The following is a 21046-nucleotide window of genomic DNA, read 5'->3' on the forward strand; positions in this document are numbered from 1 at the left end:
CTAGCCGTCCTTGTCAGTATAATACAGGTCCATGTCTGGCAAACCCTTGCAGGATAATCTCTTTATGCCCAACTATTGGGATTTTTTACACCCAGGATGCACTGACTCTGCCACCCTGGCTATCCGCAGGGCCTCAGGCTCAGCATGCTGGAGCCTGTGGAAGTTGTACCGCCTCAGCTCAGCCATCCCACTGTGGATGAAGCAAAGAGACCACTCCACGTCTGCTATCTTGGCTTTGTACTTCTGCACAACCTCCTCCAGCCTCTTCCTGTACACAGAGTTGCTTTTGTTGTTGTCCATGGCCGCTTTGATGCCCATCCCACTACACGATGACACCATGCCCACCCCAACTGCCGTGGCTATGAAGGAGGCACTCATGGTCATGGGGGCGAGGACGATGCCCACAACGGCCACCGCCCCTCCCACGGCGCCCGTGTTGCCCCCTGCGATGCCCATGGTTTTGGTTTTCTTCTGCACTTTGTCCAGCTTCTCTGCGAGGTCGTTGAGCTCTGTGATGTGGCCTCGCAAGGTATCGTTACACTTCATTATCAGGCAGTTGAACAGACGGACGCCATTTTTCACATGGAGGCACCTCTGGCTGAACTCCCTGGTGGGATGGAAAGACAGATTTAATAAGAGACAGGGTGCTGATTAAATGGTATGCTTGCCTGTATTAGATGTAAGATCAAAGCTCTATCCCTGAAATGGTGTATTAACCACATGCGTACAGTAAGAGGTTAGTCAGGTCTCACCTGGTTTCATCCTCTAGACTGAGGCCATAAAATGAAGGAGCCATGTTTTCCCAGCCTGAAAGAGAAACACATACACAATTACAACCCAAGTATATTATCCCTCAGTAATCAATGGTCATCTATTGAATCATAACAGCTGAGAACAGTACAACAATTACAGAAGAACACTTAACGGTCTAAAAATGAATTAAATACAATGTAATGTAGTGTCAAATAATACGATATACATCTGTCTTAATAATGGGGGGGGGGGGGGGGGGGGGGTGAACGAGGGTGGGGGCGGGAGTTGAGGACATGCAGGCAGGGAGCCTCCTTTTGCGTTGGTGGGCTATGGAATGAATTTTGTTTTGTTTTACAGACACAAGCAACTCTATTGCTGCAACTTCAATATCTGACACTGTATCATAGCCTTCCCTTACCGAAAAACCACATGATTTCACATGTGGAAAATCTAATTTTTGTGAAAACAAACATGAGTCATTATGATACACACATAGTGCTTTTAATATAGAGTTTTTAACTTACATCTTTGACACACATTGTGTATGTTAAATTACATTTTAGTCATTTGGCAGTCACTTTTATCCAGAGCGACTGTGAGTGCATGCTGTGAGTGCATGCATTTCATATTTTTCTGTAATTATTATTCAGCATGTCCTCACCTGTGATTTGAACACACAACCTCTTGGTTAACGTAATTATAATGGTTTATTATAAGGGTTTGGGACCATCTGGGACCATCACATCACATCCTGACGACTGGTAAAACAAATGTCTTGAGAACATCTTACAAACATCCTAACATGGTCCTCACCCCTTACGGAAAAACCACATGAATTTCACGTGATCACATGTGTTTAAGTTAAGTTAATGTGACAACATGTAAAGCAACATGTAATAACATGAAACTAAACACGTGACAACATGTAAGCACATGTGAAAACGTGATCTCATGTGAAATGTTCCAAAAACACGTTTTCACTTGCACATGATTTCACTTATGAAATGTCACAGGTGAAGTGTTCCAAAAACACGTTTTCACATGTGAAATGTCACAAGTGAAGTGTTCCAAAAACACATGTTTTCACATGTGAACAATAACAACAAATCAACAAGACACAAGTACATTTCACAACCTTAAGGGGACTTTTGAGTTTCAGGAAGGAAGGAACATAAAGAGAGATAGATTACACTGAACACTTCCCTGTCTCTATCACACACATACAGCATCTGTTTCACCTCAGATGAAAACAATGAAAGCATATCACAGTAAATAAATGTTGTACTATATCCTTTGAACGGCACCATGTGTGTATGTATAGTCGTGAGCTGCGTTTGTGCTTCTGTCAGCACCAGTTGGAGACGGGTATGTACGGCTCTCACCTGCAGCAGTGGTTGAAGTTGTGTGGCTGTTGTTTCAATTCCTGAGGGGGAATGGGACAGGGTGTGGGAGGGGGGCCTTCCCGGCCGTGGTGGGGGCCGTGAAGGGTGAGGCGACCTCTCATTGTCTGTGTCTGAGGGCTATTGAACATGAAAAACCCCAGAGGCGATGTTAGTAGTGACTTGATATAAGGGCCTAAAAAGTAACTCCGGAGTGATGCTGATATTGAGTGGTGCTTACCCTCGGACTCTGGGCTCAATTGACGTCATGGGCGGCAGGTAGCTTAGTGGGTAAGAGCGTTGTGCCAGTAACCGAAAGGTCGCTGGTTCTAATCCCAGAGCCGACTAGGTGAAAAATCTGTCGATGTGCCCTTGAGCAAGGCACTTAACCCTAATTGCTCCTGTAAGTCGCTCTGGATAAGAGCGTCTGCTAAATGACTAAAAATGTAAAATGTAAAAATGTCATAGCCCCCATACAAGGACAGTGGTTCAGATTTGGGTGGAGCTGGGGGTCGAACAGGACAATGGGACTGACTGCACTTTCGTTCTATGGAATCCTATACCAATGCAAAGATATCTTATTGACAGAAACTAAAGTTATACTGATTAAACAGTGAATGTTATGGTATTTTCTTAATTGCAATGAATATGAAGTACTCTCTCACCTGAGGTTGTAGTAGGTGCATTTCAGGTAGCATCCTCTCATACTCTGAAGAGGCTGAAGAGGAGCAGGACATCATGGGGGACTGAGGGGGTCTCACAGGCCATGGGAGAGGAGGGGAGGGCTTATTTTTGCCATAAATGTCTAAGGCCTGTGTTAAACCACAGAGAAGAGTAGAGGGTTGATTTGTTTTATTCAACCTGTCTTACTGTATACACTATATGCTGGTTTATTCAGTGGTTCTCTTGGTTTACCTTCTCAGTCATTCCAAGTTTAGATCTATCAACATTGTCATAGTCCCCGCTTGCATTTGGAGAGGGGCTCAGAAGAGTGTCATATGTCTTGGGAGGAACTGGAGGGCGGCGAACAGGATGGGGGCTCTGATAGTCCGTTGGGGAGCAAGTCTGGTTGGAGGTCTGTCAAAACAGTTCATTAATCATTTAGCAACAATAATTGGAACATTAACTGCAAAATACAGTGAGAGAGACTAGAAAGGGAAAAAGAGGAAGCGGCCCCGACCTCTGCACAGCAGTGTGTGCATCTCCTATGCTGGTTCTGACAGGAAAACTGATTAGAAGAACCTAGATATAATGAAACACAAGAGAAGAGAGAGTGTAGTTGACTCACCTGGGTATCCATCACATTGCCGTAGCTTGGGGAGAGGCCTGGGAGGCCTGGGTTCTGTCTCTTGTCCAGGGGCTCTGAGTGGGACATACTCCGGGGTAATGCCGGCTGAGTCTTGATTTGGTACACAGTTTGGCTTCTTCCTGTTAGACAGCTGAGATACAAATCACAAAGTCAAGTTGATGTGCAGTTAAACTGTATATAGACTGTTGTGGTGTCATAGAGCATTGGGCCAGTAACCGAAACGTTGCTGGTTTGAATACCGGAGCCAACAAGGTAAAGCAAAAATAAAACAATTTGTCGCAGTGCCCTTGAGCAAGACACTTAACCCTAATTGCTCCAGGGGCGCTGTACAATGGTGACCCTATTCCCTAGTGGGTCTCAGGGGATATGCCAAAGTTGGGATATGCCAAAAAAAAAGTATACATTTCCATTACACACTTTTGTGTAACTGGACAAATACAGTGGGGAGAACAAGTATTTGATACACTGCCGATTTTGCAGGTTTTCCTACTTACAAAGTATGTAGAGGTCTGTAATTTCTATCATAGGTACACTTCAACTGTGAGAGACGGAATCTAAAACAAAAATCCAGAAAATCACATTGTATGATTTCTAAGTAATTAATTTGCATTTTATTGCATGACATAAGTATTTGATCACCTACCAACCAGTAAGAATTCCAGCTCTCACAGACCTGTTAGTTTTTCTTTAAGAAGCCCTCCTGTTCTCCACTCATTACCTGTATTAACTGCACCTGTTTGAACTCGTTACCTGTACAAAAAACACCTGTCCACACACTCAATCAAACAGACTCCAACCTCTCCACAATGGCCAAGACCAGAGAGCTGTGTAAGGACATCAGGGATAAAATTGTAGACCTGCACAAGGCTGGGATGTGCTACAGGACAATAGGCAAGCAGCTTGGTGAGAAGGCAACAACTGTTGGCGCTTTATTAGAAAATGGAAGAAGTTCAAGATGACGGTCAATCACCCTCGGTCTGGGGCTCCATGCAAGATCTCACCTCGTGGGGCATCAATGATCATGAGGAAGGTGAGGAATCAGCCCAGAACTACACGGCAGGACCTGGTCAATGACCTGAAGAGAGGTGGGACCACAGTCTCAGAGAAAACCATTAGTAACACACTACGCCGTCATGGATTAAAATCCTGCAGCGCACGCAAGGTCCCCCTGCTCAAGCCAGCGCATGTCCAGGCCCGTCTGAAGTTTGCCAATGACCATCTGGATGATCCAGAGGAGGTATGGGAGAAGGTCATGTGGTCTGATGAGACAAAAATAGAGCTTTTTGGTCTAAACTCCACTCGCCGTGTTTGGAGGAAGAAGAAGGATGAGTACAACCCCAAGAACACCATCCCAACCGTGAAGCATGGAGGTGGAAACATCATTCTTTGGGGATGCTTTTCTGCAAAGGGGACAGGACGACTGCACCGTATTGAGGGGAGGATGGATGGGGCCATGTATCGCGAGATCTTGGCCAACAACCTCCTTCCCTCAGTAAGAGCATTGAAGATGGGTCGTGGCTGGGTCTTCCAGCATGACAACGACCCGAAACACACAGCCAGGGCAACTAAGGAGTGGCTCCGTAAGAAGCATCTCAAGGTCCTGGAGTGGCCTAGCCAGTCTCCAGACCTGAACCCAATTGTAAATCTTTGGAGGGAGCTGAAAGTCCATATTGCCCAGCGACAGCCCCGAAACCTGAAGGATCTGGAGAAGGTCTGTATGGGGGAGTGGCCCAAAATCCCTGCTGCAGTGTGTGCAAACCTGGTCAAGACCTACAGGAAACGTATGTTCTCTGTAATTGCAAACAAAGGTTTCTGTACCAAATATTAAGTTCTGCTTTTCTGATGTATCAAATACTTATGTCATGCAATAAAATGCAAATGAATTACTTAAAAATCATACAATGTGATTTTCTGGATTTTTGTTTTAGATTCCGTCTCTCACAGTTGAAGTGTACCTATGATAAATATTACAGACCTCTACATGCTTTGTAATTAGGAAAACCTGCAAAATCAGCAGTGTATCAAATACTTGTTCTCCCCACTGTATAAGCACCCCCCCCCCCAAATTATTATTGTTATTATTATTACATTAATAGTAAGTACATTACAGTTACAGCGGATTAGGATTAATGAAATTATAATGTAGCTATTGTGACCAACCAGAGTTTTGAAACCCAGGTCTAAGGTGCATTTCTTAATGTCTTTAAATCATACCTTTTAGTGCTGTCATAGCAATTGAGCCTGGGGAAGAGGTTAGTGCTGTCATAGCAATTGAGCCTGGGGAAGAGGTTAGTGCTGTCATAGCAATTGAGCCTGGGGAAGAGGTTAGTGCTGTCATAGCAATTGAGCCTGGGGAAGAGGTTAGTGCTGTCATAGCAATTGAGCCTGGGGAAGAGGTTAGTGCTGTCCTCTATTTGATCTCACTTGGCTACTACTCACCTGGGGCTCTGACATCTGAGGCCGTCGGTCACTAGCAGTCCCAAAGTTTGGCCGAAAAGGGAGACTGGCTCCTTGTCCTTGCAGCCCCTGGTGTCTGGCTATTACATGGGCTTCCATTGTCCCTATAATTATAACAAACACAATTAAAACATATTTAACACTGTCAAAGAAGCATTTGAAAAACTGTCAATTTTTCTTCTGGCATTATCCTTACTGTTGATGCGTTTTCCTCTTGGTTGTCTGAATCCACATGTAAGGATGGGAGGTCATAGGACCCGATGGCCGTGGACGACTTGACCAAGAATGACTTCCTGTGGGGTATATGAGGCTGGGGGCAGAATGATGGGAAACCACTACATCAAACATTCGCATGTCTTTTTACATGGCAAATCTTCAGTGAGAGCTTTGTTTTGAAATGTTGCACTTTCCCCCTGATATCAAGTATACTGTGTGAGGAACATCCAAGACTCAGAAATACAAGATACATCTAACTATGAGCAATGACAAATACTGTTAGCCATGGTGTTGGGTTAAGGCTTTAGTTTCACACTGAAAGTTGGTGCTGTTTTAATGATGACACAACAACCAACCAATGAAAAGGATATCCGACCATATCATTTTCACAACATTCCCTTTTAGTTCTTGGAAATGGTAGGGCGATATATTTTTTTTAAATTGTTGGCAGATAGTTTGTTGAGAGTAACTGAGGGCTGTTTTCCCAGCAGACCCACATTAAGTCTACTCCTGGACTAGGAAGGATATTAAAAGTTATCTGGGTCTGGGAAACCTCAAAAGCACTTGACTTTGGCCATCACCACTGTCAGACTATCAGTAACATAACACCCAAAACAAATCTTGCAAAACATTTATGTTACTGACTTGTCTTTAGATGGAAAGATTGTTTGTTTTCTATAACTAATCACTACTGTGTCTCTCTGACTGCATATTATGTTGAAAAGCCTGCTTTTAATGTGCAAATTGTCAAATCTGTCAAAGACATCAAATTGCTTTGACATGTGCTAAGTTCATCTAATGAATATATCACTGGTTTGAACTGTTCTTTCTTTCTTTAGCCTTTACGGGACTATCCTCTTCTTTTGTGTCTATGGCATTTAAATTATGCAACTCTGCATGTCATAGGTATTTTTGCACTGCAGGTTTGAGGTTGGCATATTGTAGTGGTTTACGTCTTCATAATCTGAACCATTTTACATTATTTTACAATCCTTTTATTGTTTCATTAGATTTGAATATCATATTCGCCTCTAAAAGCCACTGTTATTTGTAAGGCTAGAGAAAATGGTCACTCTGGTTAGGGTTAGGTTATGGATTGCACCCTCAATTAGATGTATCAATAATGCTAATTTGTATGTTGCCCCTTCAAATCAGAATGTTTGCCCCAAAGTCAATGTAGGACCTTACCGTTGTCATGCTTTCAGTCTTTCCCTCTCTTTGAGTCTCTCCCCTTACACTTCTCTATTATGCATGTTTATGCTCTTACACCTGTTGCGGCATGGATGATAATGATGTCTGTGCCTCTATCTCTGTCACCTATGACTTTGTGATGTCAAATAGCTGTGCTCTCACTGCTGCTTGGGAACAGAAAAAACTGCTAGGGTGGATCTCTTTGCATCACTTCTCTCAGACAGACGTCTGTGACCCAAATGGCACCCTATTCACTATTTGGTGCACTACTCTGGTCAAAAGTAGTGTACCATATAGGGCTCTGGTCAAAGGTAGTGCACTATGTAGGGAATGGGTTGCCATTTGCCTTTGTATGACCTTACTCACTATTACCCATCTGCACATTTGTTAACCTCTATTTTCCAATCTTTTTATCCATCCTCCTAGAAACTCATCGCAATGATATGCAGAAAGTGTGCTTGACCTTGCAATTCAACCGTATCAGCAGGGCCTCACAAACAATATGGCTGCATACAACCTTTCTCCTTGAACGCACCCAATAGCCTGTGGCTGCCCTCTATTTGTGTCTTAAACACATAAAGAATAGCAAACAGATACCCCCAGGTTAAATAAACCGTATGTTTAAGTCATGCGCTATGGTCATATTCATAGAGTATACAATGTAAGTGCAAACATGTAGTATGCATGGAAAAGGTATATTGTAAATAAAGCATTTCCTTCTCCATCCACATTCCCTTGTATGCATCCTCCACATATGCCGTTGATCTAGCTCATCATTTATAATAGGAAAAGTGAATGGGAGTTTGAAGTTTCCTCACCTGTCTGTCTTTTTTTTTACTCCATAACTTGAAAGCCCTGATTGCTTACGTCATTTTAAGAAGTCAGGCTTGAAAATCCGTTCAGCCATTTTGGCACAGTGACTCACTACCCAAACCAGACGCAACTGGTTTCAAGTGGCCAAGAGACGTCTTCTTCTGTGAGGTTTAACGGCGGTTGGCATCCAATATATGTTGCATTACCGCCACCAACTAGACTGGGGTATATACCCATTATACTTTGTGATACAAAATGGGAAAAAGGGACTAACCATACACTCATTAAAAACCCACCACCCCATTCCACTATTGAACCCTACGGCCTGGGAGGACAGAACACCACCACTCAGCACACCCTGTAACTCTTCTGAAGTCAAATCTTGTACACCCAAGCACTTCTCTGCCGCTGCCACCACAACATCTATTTTCTGTGACTTACGTTACATCCCTGCAGTATAATTGATAACCATAGCTATGAACACTAAGAATCCAACCTTACTGAAGCATACTGTATATCAGTCATTGGCCTCCCTCTGTTCTGGTACAGATCTACTACTCACAGGGATCCTCTCAGGATCCCTCACCCTTGACCCATCCTCCTCTACTTTCCTCACTGCCTCAGCGTACGACACCTGACCCTGGCCGCCTCAACCTGCCTCTCTTGCACCGGACACTTCCGATCCCCAGCAACAAGTCACTGTTAAAAGTTCTGCTGAGATTACGTATTCTGTATGTAATTTACAGTGCATTCGGAAAGTATTCAGACCCCTTCACTTTTTCCACATTTTGTTACGTTACAGCCTTATTCTAAACTTGATGAAATTGTTTTTTGCCTCATCAATCTACACACAATACCCCTTGATGACAAAGCGAAAACAGGTTTTTCAATTTTTTTTACAAATGTATATAAAAAAACAACAACTGAAATATCACATTTACATAAGTTTTCAGATCCTTTACTCTGTATTTTGTTGAAGCACCTTTGGCAGCGATTACAGCCTCGAGTCTTCTTGGGTATGACGCTACAAGCTTGGCACACCTGTATTTGGTGAGTTTCTCCCATTCTTCTCTGCAGATCCTCTCAAGCTCTGTCAAGTTGGATGGGGAGCGTCACTGCACAGCTATTTCCAGGTCTCTCCAGAGATGTTTGATCGGGTTCAAGTCCAGGCTCTGGCTGGGTCACTCAAGGACATTCAGAGACTTGTCCCGTAGCCACTCCTGGGTTGTCTTGGCTGTGTGCTTAGGGTCGTTGTCCTGTTGGAAGGTGAACCTTTGCCCCACATCGACAGTACCGACTTCAGACGAGTCCGCAGAACTTATTATGAAGTTAGCATGCCTATATAACAAACTCAACAACAACTTAACAAAAGGTGGCTTGTACTAGCTGGTTACTGACAATAGTCATGCTAGCTAGTAGTAGCTAGTGGAAGTAAGTTAGTCCCTCAACCTGCTACAAGATTAAGCTGCCCGGCCAGAGCTACCTGCTGCAGAAAAGTCAGATTTCTCCATTACTTTCTGTAGATAACTTAGCTAGAGTTATCCCTCGTCAGGAGCTTCATTAAATGGGTTTCCATGGCCGAGCAGCCGCACACAAGCCTAAGATCACCATGCGCAATGCCAAGCATTGGCTGGAGTGGTGTAAAGCTCGCCGCCATTGGACTCTGGAGCAGTGGAATCGCGTTCTCTGGAGTGATGAATAACGCTTCACCATCTGGCAGTCAGGCGGACGAATCTGGGTTTGGCGGATGCCAGGAGAACGCTACCTGCCCCAATGCATAGTGCCAACTGTAAAGTTTGGTGAAGGAGGAATAATGGTCTGGGCTGTTTTTCATGGCTACCCTTTCCACAGTGGGGTCCCATTAGTTTGTAGCCCAAACGGTTTGGGCGGTACCAAACAGAAGTTGGCACACCGATGGTACCGACTTCAGACGAGTCCCCTGGGGATCGTAGAGGAAAACGTAGAACACCATCGATGTTCATGAGAGTCTCTCCTTTCCATAGAGTGGTCATAATAGTTGTGACCACTCTATGAAAGGCCAAACGGTTCAGACGCTACAGACGTTTTAGCGAGAAGAGCAATTTTCAGGATGTCTCATGGTCTGACAAACACCGCTCTAGCTCTGCCACCATTCACCGCAGATCCAGAAGTGTGACATCGGTGGATGCGGTGGACTGAGACGCATCCAATGCAATCCAACGCATCCGACGCATCTCTAGCTGCAGGCCTGTTTGAGGGACAACTGGAATTCTTGGACTTCAGCTGAGACCCTCCTCTCCTTCCCCGTCCTTGAAGGAAAGCCCCTTCTTTACACTTCCTGTTACATTTTACATTTACATTTTAGTTATTTAGCAGACGCTCTTATCCAGAGCGACTTACAGTTAGTGAGTGCATACATTTTTATTTTTTATTTTGCATACTGGCCCCCCGTGGGAATCGAACCCACAACCCTGGCGTTGCAAACGCCATGCTCTACCAACTGAGCTACATCCCTGCCGGCCATTCCCTCCCCTACCCTGTTAGGCATGATGCTCTCAAGGTGTGTCTCTCCATTTCTCTCATGTTGTGTGGTATTACATGTAGATCACCCCTAGACACTTTCAAATTGTTTGCCTAGTTGTTCACATCATCATGCTATTTACTTCTTACCTGTGTGTTTAAATTGCGTTCCTCTCAAAATGTTAATGATCCCTCAACTTCCCCATGCGTTCTCGCTTTCTCTCTCTCTCTCTCATTAGGGGAAGTTGTTTTGCTGTCGGCACCAATCCCATGCTGCCAGACTGCCAAATCAACTACTTTATCCCTCTCATACTAAACCTTGCTCACTCTTATTCAACTGCCCTTTGATTAAGTTGGTTGAATTCAATGTTTAAATTTGCTTCAAGTTTGGTTTTTACTGAAAGTTGACAGATGGCACATGCATGGAGGGATGTGGGTGTGGGGAGAGAGAGTGGATAGATGTGTGTAGTTGGGTTTGGTTGAAGAAACCCCCTCTCCCCCTACCTCCCCCCTTCTCTTGATAAGTAATACAAGTATATGTAATTGCTGCATTTTACCTGTGACCCAAAATCAAATCAAATTGAATATTTTATAAGTTACAAGCTAATACAAAATTAGATTTCATGATATTACTTTGTCTTTACACATCTATTTACTACTGGCCACTACCCTTCAATTACTGAGCAAATGTCCAAATTAATGAAATTCCCTGAATTTGCATTGCGATTGTTGCTTTAATGGATACTAGATATGACTGGTTGTGATCCAGACACATGTGACATGTACAGTTCAAGTGTCATAAGTACTGTTGAGCCCCCAACTCCTGTCTGTCACTCACTCCATTAAATATATTAAACATATACAGTTGAAGGTGTGGTCTGTACCTTGTGAATATTGCCTTTTGATTGCATAAATGTTCCCATTTGTTCTCTCTGCTATAAAATAAATATGTTTTTCAGAGTTACTGCCACAGACAGCTAGCCAGGTGGTGCAAGACAACTTTGTTCAATTGTTGTTGAGTTCATCCTATTGGCATGCTAACTTCATGTCAAGTTAAGCATCTTAGCTAACATTACTATTTTTATCTTCCTGGCTGTCACACAAATGTATAACCCTTTCTCTGTGCTGCCTACACTGCAGCTCAACCCAGACTGTAAACAAACACCAGCTATGCGCCATAAATTTTTTATTAGGGGGCTTGTACTTCCAGGTATGAACAAAACGAAAAATAAATGTTGTCTTAATTTTTTTTTCTGTTACTAAATACCCAATTTGGACACCATAAACTTGAAAACGAGTTGATATACAATTTCCGTTTTGATTTTTAACTAGAAAAATGATAAAACTATGAATTTCCTCTTTTTGGCCTTGACGAGATGAAAGGAAATAGGAATTATCCATAAGCACACAGACCGGGTCTCCTGACCGTTCAGCGTTTGGTTAATGATGTTTGTCTCCCATGAGACACTGTAGATGTGGAAGCCTATTTCACTTCCTCAAAATCCCCAGAATGAATCTAAGATAACTCAAGAAATCTGTAATTAATCTAGACGTTTTTGCCGAGGCTGTTTTAGTTGCGCAATTGTACATCTAACTACGGGGTTTGGTGCAGTATGTCTCAAGTAAAAAAATGTGTGACGTGTTGTATTATGTAAACAAAGTCAGAGCTGCTGGGCAGGTCTGTCACTGTCTATGCTATTGGATAGAGAGCGCGATCACCGCAACTGTTCACCCCATGTTATCCTGGTGACGACCTATGCAATCACAACCTGCAGCTGAGTGACTTATCCACGCCTTTATTTCATCCCGTCTGAACTATTGTAATGCCCTTTTTGTTGGTGCATCTGCCAAGTACCTAAACAGGCTACAATATGTCTAGAACTGTGCTGCACGTGTCCTCGCCCACACCTCCCCCCGCCAGCACATCACTCCAGTGCTGTTCAATCTCCACTGGCTCCCCATATGCTCACGCATCGATTACAAAATCCTGGTTTGCACCTACCAAGCTATCCACAAGTCTGGACCGAAGTACCTGTCTGAGCTCCTGCCTCAAAAACGCACCCTTCGCTCCTCCAGGTTCGTCTCCCTTCAGTAGCCCTGCAGCAGACTAAAAACTATGGGTGACAGAGCTTTCAGTTGCGCCGCTCCGCAGTTGTTGGAACGCACTTACAGACACTATTAGGGCTACAGAGTCTCTGTCCTCCTGCAGCTGTCCTCCTTTAAGGCACAGCTCAAGGACCTCTGCTAATTATGTTCTCATGTCCTCCGGATCTGGCGACACCTATAGCTTTGATTGTTGTGTGCGCTCTATGTAATGTGTTTTGGATTGTTTTTATTCTTCTTCTTTTTATTTTTTAATGCACCTTATTATTATTATTATTATTGTTGTTAGTGGGCAAATTGAAAATGTCAAATAAAAACCCAACCTTAATTTACCAGTTGTGACACACGGATGTTCCAAACTTTTTCTGACTCATATCGATGCCTGAGTCCGTTTTCAAAGGGATTCGTTGCTTTTTAAAGGCAGTCGCTCTTTAAGAGGAGTTCCTGCAGATGCAGCAACGCCCGGAATTGGGGGCCGCAATCAGACCCTTCTCCATGTATCTCGTGATCCTGCGACAGCTACTTGTCATGTGCATATAGTACGATGTCTGATTTTAAATTGTCCGTGCAATCTGGGGTCCTTGGAACGTCCATTCCCCATTGAAGTCGAATTTTAACATGGTTAGGGCAGGGATTCCCAAACTCAGTCATCTGGACCCCAAGGGGTGCAAGTTTTGGTTTTTGCCCTAGCACTACACAGCTGATTCAAATAATCAGTCAACAAGCTTATATAATTTGAATCAACCGTGGAGTGTTTGGACAAAAAAACAAAACGTTCACCCCAGACGTCCAAAGTTTTTCGAGATTGCACTGACCAGTTAAAATGATGGATACTATTCAAGCAAATAAATCCATCTAATTTATGTACTGTCACCAATCAGGATTGGACCGAGTGAAGAAAAGCGAGTGTGTACGGAAATCACCGAAAGGTGTACGGATATAACTGAGTTTAGTGCGTAGATTTGATTGAGTGTTCCGTCTTCTGTGAACGAACAATTTGGACATCCAAGATTAATTCCTAAAGTGAAAGAACTCACCATCCAGTTGGTTTATCAAAGAAGAATATGAAGTGTCTTCAAATATTGTCTATAACCATCGCGCTGTTGATAGCGCACACCTCTGCTATTATAAGGTAAAATATTTTCGTCAGTTGCTTGGGAAGGTTTTGAATAACGCGAGTATTTATTCTTGCGCTATCCCGTGATCAGTATCGAATAGGCTAGGCTGTAACCGTTCTCTGAGGTAGTTTAATTTCCTGACATTAGGTTATTATTATTATTGCCAATTTTACATGCATGTTTGTTTAGGCACGTAGTTCCAATTTTGGTGCACACACCTATCTCCTAAAGTTTGCATTCGAGTTAACATAGATTGTACATAATAACGAAGCATTTCTGTAGTAAAATAGAACCAAGCTGCTCGTAAATGTATGGGAACATCAGTAGAACACAGAGCGCACCAGTTCTAAATTATTCGTTAAACAAATTATCACAGATAGACTCTCTTTTCGTTATCATACAAAATTGGCCTTAGAATTCCCCTCCACAAGACGCGCAGTATGCGCCGCCTGATGAGTGACAATGGGATGAGCTTTGAACAACTCCAGGACATGGCCAAGACCGTTGGTGTTGCAGGAGCTGTCACACCACCATCCGTACCAGCAACCACTCAGAGACCGAAAGTGCCAGTTGAGAGACTCACCAACTTCATGGATGTAAGTGGATATTGTCACTAGGTTTGGGTTAACTCTATCTTGTTCTAGGCTGACTGAAGCAATAATAAGTAAAGATATATATATATATATATATATATATATATATATATAATCACACTTAGTTTTTTCAGGTGTGTGATTTGGTTGAATAAAAGCTTGCACGTTCAGTGTATCTCTCTCCCCAGGAGTTAGAAGAGAACTGTAGTATAGACTTAGGCCTATGTATTTATCATATGAATGTGGTGTTGGTATCAAATCTCTCTACAGGCTCAGTACTATGGGGTGATCAGCATAGGCACACCACCCCAGGACTTTACTGTGCTGTTTGACACCGGCTCCTCCAACCTATGGGTGCCCTCCATTCACTGCTCCTTCCTGGATATTGCATGCTGTGAGTCAGTCTATTATTGCCTTCACTGCACTTCAACATAGCCACGGGAAGTAGGGGTGCTGAGAGTAATAAAAAATAAAATAATAATATATGAATAATAAAAAATACACACTGAACAAAAATATAAACTTAACGATTTTACTGTATTACAGTTCATATAAGGAAATCAGTCAAGTTAAATAAATTAAACCCTAATCTATGGATTTCACATCACAGTGCATCTGTTGGTCACAGATACCTTAAAAGGTAGGGACGTGGATCAGAAAACCAGTCAGTATCTGGTGTGACCACCATTTGCCTCATACAGCGCATTGAGTTGATTGTGGCCTGTGGAACGTTGTCCCACACCTCTTCAATGGCTGTGCCAAGTTGCTGGATATTGGCAGGAACTGGAACACATTGTTGATCCAGAGCATCCCAAACATGCTCAATGGGTGACATGTCTGAGTGTGCAGGCCATGGAAGAACTGGGACATTTTCAGCTTCCAGGAATTGTGTACAGATCCTTGCGACATAGGGCCATGCATTATCATGCTGAAACGTGAGGTGATGGCGTTGGATGAATGGCACGACAATGGGCCTCAGGATCTCGTCACGGTATCTCTGTGCATTCAAACTACCATTGATGAAATGTATTTGTTGTCCGTAGCTTATGCCTGCCCAGACCATAACCCCACCGCCACCATGGGGAACTCTGTTCACAACGTTGATATCAGCAAACCGCTCACCTACACGATGCCATACACACTATCTGCCGTCTACCCGGTACAGTTGAAACTGGGATTCATCTGTGAAGAGCACAATTCTCCAGCGTGCCAGTGGCCATCGAAGGTCAACATTTGCCCACTGAAGTCGGTTACAACGCCGAACTGCAGTCAGGTCAAGACCCTGGTGAGGACGGCAACCACGCAGATTAACTTCCCTGAGACGGTTTCTGACAGTTTGTGCAGGAATTCTTTTTGTGCAAACCCACAGTTTCATCAGTTGTCCGGGTGGCTGGTCTCAGATGGTCCCGCAGATGAAGAAGCTGGATGTGGAGGTCCTGGGCTGGCGTGGTTTCACGTGGCCTGCTGTTGTGAAGCTGGTTGGATGTACTGCCAAATTCTATAAAAGGACGTGGAGGTGGCTTATGGTAGAGAAATTAACATTAATTCCTGCAGTCAGAATGCCAATTGCACGCTCCTTCAAAACTTGACGCAACTACACATTTTAGTGGCATAATCCTCACGTCCTGTAGCTCAGTTGGTAGAGCATGGCGCTTGCAACGCCAGGGTTGTGGGTTTGATTCCCACGGGGGGCCAGTATGAAAAATGTATGCACTAACTGTAAGTTGCTCTGGATAAGAGCATCTGCTAAATGACTAAAATGTAATCCCTACGGTGAAGCATCATGCTGTGGGGATATTTTTCAGCGGCAGGGACTGGGAGACTAGTCAGGATCGAGGCAAAGATGAACAGAGCAAAGTAAAGAGATCCTTGATGAAAACCTGCCCAGGACCTCAGACTGGGGCGAAGGTTCACCTTCCAACAGGACAATGACCCTAAGCACACAGCCAAGACAACGTAGGAGTGGCTTCGGGACAAGTCTCTGAATGTCCTTGAGTGGCCCAGCCAGAGCCCGGACTTGAACCCGATCAAACATCTCTGGAGAGACATGAAAATAGCTGTGCAGCAACGCTCCCCATCCAACCTGACAGAGCTCGAGAGGATCTGCACTGAAGAATGTGAGAAACTCCCCAAATACAGGTGTGCCAAGCTTGTAGCTTCATACCCAAGAAGACTCAAGGCTGTAATCACTGTCAAAGGTGCTTCAACAAAGTACTGAGTAAAGGGTCTGAATACTTACACTACTGGTAAAAAGTTTGGACACACCTACTCATTCAAGGGTTTTTCTTTAATAGTAAAAATAGCCACGTGAAACCACGCCAGCCCAGGACCTCCACATCCAGCTTCTTCATCTGCGGGACCATTTTTACTATTTTCTAGAAAATAGTAAAAATAAAGAAAAACCCTTGCATGAGTAGGTGTGTCCAAACGTTTGACTGGTACTGTACATCAAAAGATGCAACGTTATGGGCAAAGACTCAAAACATCCACATACATTTTAAATATTTTTCTTGATCAAGTAACATGGAAAACAACCACTTTTTGTGCAGTATTAATTTACCATCCTTACGAACCACTTTAATGTAAATGTACATTAATGTATTGTACATTGGCTGGTCATCTAGGTTTGTACCTGTAGACTTTCCATCACGAAAAACAATGCACAATACAGTAATTGAGTACATTGAGACATCAAGTGGTTTGTGATAATGTGGCGCAGTTGGTAGAGCATGGTGCTTGCAACACTAGGGTTGTGGGTTCGATTCCCACGGGGCACCAATACGAAAAAGTATGCTTTTTTTTTTTTTCCGCACAAGTGCATTGGGCCTTTACTAGTCCTGTATTAGCCAGCAATATGGATGTCTTCAGCGCGGCCATATTATTATTTTTGTATCGCCCCCAACCCCCCCTCCTCCCCAAACTACTTCCCGTGGCTTCACTCATAACATTATATGGTTTTACTATCTGCTGAGTCTCCTATCATATAATCATGAGATGGGTGCAAAAGCCAAAGTTGCAAATACCTTTTTGCTCTTCCATGTTTTGGCATGCTGTACTCGAAGTCATAATCATATTTTTAAGGCATCATGAGAGATGTTTGTTTTGTATGAAAATGAATGCCATTTATCAAACCTGAGATAAAGTTGTCAACTTTATGTACACCTCTGCTTAGGGCTCCACCATCGTTATAACTCCAAGAAGTCGAGCACATACGTTCAGAATGGCACAACGTTCTCCATCCAGTATGGCAGAGGCAGCTTGTCTGGGTTCATCAGTGGGGACACTGTCTCTGTAAGTGGACTGTTCTGTGTGTGTACACACACACACACACACACACACACACACACGTTTTCCATTGTTCATTTGCATTCCTAATTTAAGTGGGCAAATCCACAGCATTGTTGTGTAATTTTACCACTGTCCATTTTACGTGATGGAATGTGGAGCATAGTCTGCATACCATTCCTTACTCTGTCTATTGTCTGTAAACCTCACTGTTTTAGTGTTCAAGAACAGTCTGATTTGTACCTCACACTTCCTGTTCTTCATTCCATCCCTCTCTCAGTTGGCTGGCATGCAGGTCGCTGGTCAACAGTTTGGTGAGGCCGTGAAGCAACCTGGCATCACGTTTGCAGTGGCACGCTTTGATGGGGTGCTGGGCATGGGCTACCCTACCATATCTGTCGACAAGATAACCCCTGTGTTTGACACCGCCATGGCTGCCAAACTGTTGCCTCAGAACATATTTTCCTTCTATATTAGCAGGTTGGTTGGTTTTAGGGATTTTACCTTTTTTGAATACATTCCTACTGAGGGCCGTAGGTCAATGTGTGGTTTGTTGACTTGTGATTTGTTTAAAAAAAATGTTTTAAACAGTCCTGTTTACTGTTGGTGGAGGTCAACTGAAAGGAGTTTCTTGTATTTGAACTGGGATATTTTGAGCTCCTGTTATCCTGAAATTCTTTAACTACATTTGCTGTCATATTTCCTCAGAAACAAGAAACTGAAATAGTTACCCTTATTTCAGTTTGTGACAACAAGCACGTTATAGTGTAGAGAATCATTGTACAATTCTAAACTGCTGTGAAATATATTTTCAATTTTACCCCAAATATAGTATTTTCAGCTGTTTGACGCTGGTGTACAAAACTGAAAGTAAAAGACGCAAAAACAAGAATGGGAAGCAAAAAATAGCGCACACAGAACATATCTACTGCTTCTTAGACTTGTTTTCAATAAGAATGACATCTATAACTCACATTTCTGTGAATTTGGTCGGCTCACCCAAAAGGTTACATATTGCAGCTTTAAAATTGCTTCCTTTTTTTTGGGCAAAATCTATGAACATAAACCACAGGTTAATTAAATTCATTTTCATAATTTGTACAACCTTGTATTCTTGTGTCGTCACTAGCTTCAATGGGGTTGAGGCAATGATACATTTTCTCATCTGATATTAGATTGACGATCAAGACCCTCTTCCAGTGCACCCTAGTATATTTATCTATAACTTGTAACCCCTTTGATATCCTGTTCCTCAGAGATCCATTAGCTGCTGTAGGAGGAGAGCTGATGCTGGGCGGCACGGACCCACTGCACTACACTGGAGACCTGCACTATGTCAATGTCACACGCAAGGCTTATTGGCAGATCGAGATGAGCAGGTAAGCAACTTGGTTCTCATCTACACATGCTCTATTATAATATCCATACCAGGGGAGAACGACTGCCCCCTCATTGAAGCCATGAAGTTCAAGGCCGACGGAGTATAGCATGCGGTTTCCAGAAAACAGGATCCCCCATTATAGTGAATGGAAAAATGGCAATCTTCATGTAAATAAAAAAAATCAAAGACATTCATGGTACCAGTAATTGCTTCTATTACATCAGATGCATGTCCTTGAACCAATCATTTTTTTTAAATCGCACACAGAAGTAGTTAAGGATAATTATTTCTTGAGTGATCACAGCAAATTGGTGCTCTGCAGTGTGGAAGTGGGCAACCAACTGACGCTGTGCAAGGCCAGTTGCCAGGCGATTGTTGACACGGGAACGTCCCTCATCACCGGGCCTGTGGAGGAGGTCCGGGCACTGCACAAAGCCATCGGAGCCTTGCCTCTACTGATGGGAGAGGTAGGTAGAGGAGTCTGTAGACTAAATGTCTACCTGTTGTAGCATACAAGTACATTCTTTCAGTTCCAACCTCTTTTAGTTCTCCTGAATGGTCAACAAAAGATTTCGATCATGCACAGTAAGGCTCTATTTTCTTGTAATCTCAGTCGTGTTCATTTGTATTGTAGTGACAGAAGTTACGTTTTGTGAAGTACATGCAGTTATTTGTAACTTTTTCCCTTGTTTTTTTCCCTTTACTCCCTCTCAGTATTGGATTGACTGCAAGAAGGTTCCATCTCTTCCCGTCATCGCATTCAACCTGGGAGGGAAGATGTTCAACTTGACTGGAGACGACTATATCCTGAAGGTAAATTACACCTCCTGACCAGTGTTCACTGTGGCCTGCTTGCCAGTAGAAAATAGTCTGAAATTTGACAACTTCAATCAGCATGAATTAAACAGTTAATCAGTTCGCATGCATAGATATATTTTACTATATCTTGAAATGTATTATCTATTTAATTCTGTGGACATACCTCTAGATGAGTTGAATAGAGGTTGTAGTTAAGTTGAAGTGTGACAAATCATTCAAAGCTTCTCCCATATGTGCTGCAGGAGTCCCAGATGGGTCTGAAAATCTGTCTGTCAGGCTTCATGGCCATGGACATCCCTCCTCCGGCTGGACCGCTGTGGATCCTGGGAGATGTGTTCATTGGACGCTACTACAGCGTGTTTGACAGAGACTCAGACCGCTTGGGGTTCGCCCCCGCCCAGTAGAGGGGAGAAACAACCCCTATTCCCCACCCCATAGCCACTTGTGGAGATCTGAAAAGATTTGATAGGTATAAGCAATATAGTGGTCCTACCAAACCAAGGTGGAGCTAGTACCTCTCAAATCCCCACAGATCATGCTGAATTATAAGAGGAAAAACACCACCAAAATGAACAAACCCCCCAAAAAGAAACTCCAAAGGGGCACCTTTGATTGGTTCCTTGTCTTTGCCTGTTTTGCTTTTTGTGACTTTTTTGGGGGCTGTGTTTTAAAAATTTTATTTGAAGACTAAGTGTTGCCATGTGAGTTTGGCGAATAATTAATAAATGGTTGCAGATCGAAACTGTGATATGAGCTGCTGTAGGCATTTCAGCTTGGTGTTTTGTATGATGACAAAGTGATACTGTCTCTTTTCTGCACTGTTGTATTACTTTTTTGTTTTTGGAAAGCAGATTACTGAATGCATATCAATGTAAATTAAACTCAGGTTGATTTAACAAAAACAATGATGTCCAGTGAGTAACTACGGACCAGGGTACAGTATACCATGATGCTTCTGTTATTGCCTAAATAAAATGTTCATGCATTACAGCATCAAGTGATTCTAACTGATTTACATTTTATTAAATTTCATTCTTATCCAGGATGAAACATATGGTAGTAGTTGTATGCTTCTGCAGACACCCTTAGAGTTAAGTGCCCTCAAAGAAGCTATACAAGTGCAGGGAAGG

General features: G+C 43.1%; 1 protein-coding gene across 2 annotated transcripts; it reads left to right on the forward strand.

Moving 5' to 3' along the window:
* Nucleotides 1–13319: 13319 nt before the first annotated feature.
* Nucleotides 13320–20906, forward strand: LOC311143621 (cathepsin D-like). 2 transcript variants are annotated; one of them, XM_084179480.1, is made up of 9 exons: nt 13320–13852; nt 14254–14434; nt 14702–14825; nt 17604–17722; nt 17997–18196; nt 18973–19095; nt 19420–19564; nt 19812–19910; nt 20159–20906. In XM_084179480.1, the coding sequence occupies exons 1-9, from the start codon at nt 13785–13787 to the stop codon at nt 20318–20320; spliced, it is 1221 nt and encodes a 406-aa protein (XP_084035606.1). In that variant the 5' UTR covers nt 13320–13784; the 3' UTR covers nt 20321–20906. The 2 variants fall into 2 exon arrangements, with proteins under 2 accessions (XP_084035606.1, XP_084035605.1); XM_084179479.1 differs by having other exon boundaries at nt 13523–13852; nt 19402–19564.
* Nucleotides 20907–21046: the final 140 nt, after the last annotated feature.

The sequence above is a fragment of the Coregonus lavaretus genome (genome assembly GCF_964263955.1).
Source record: "Coregonus lavaretus genome assembly, chromosome: 2".
NCBI classification, from domain to species: domain Eukaryota; kingdom Metazoa; phylum Chordata; class Actinopteri; order Salmoniformes; family Salmonidae; genus Coregonus; species Coregonus lavaretus.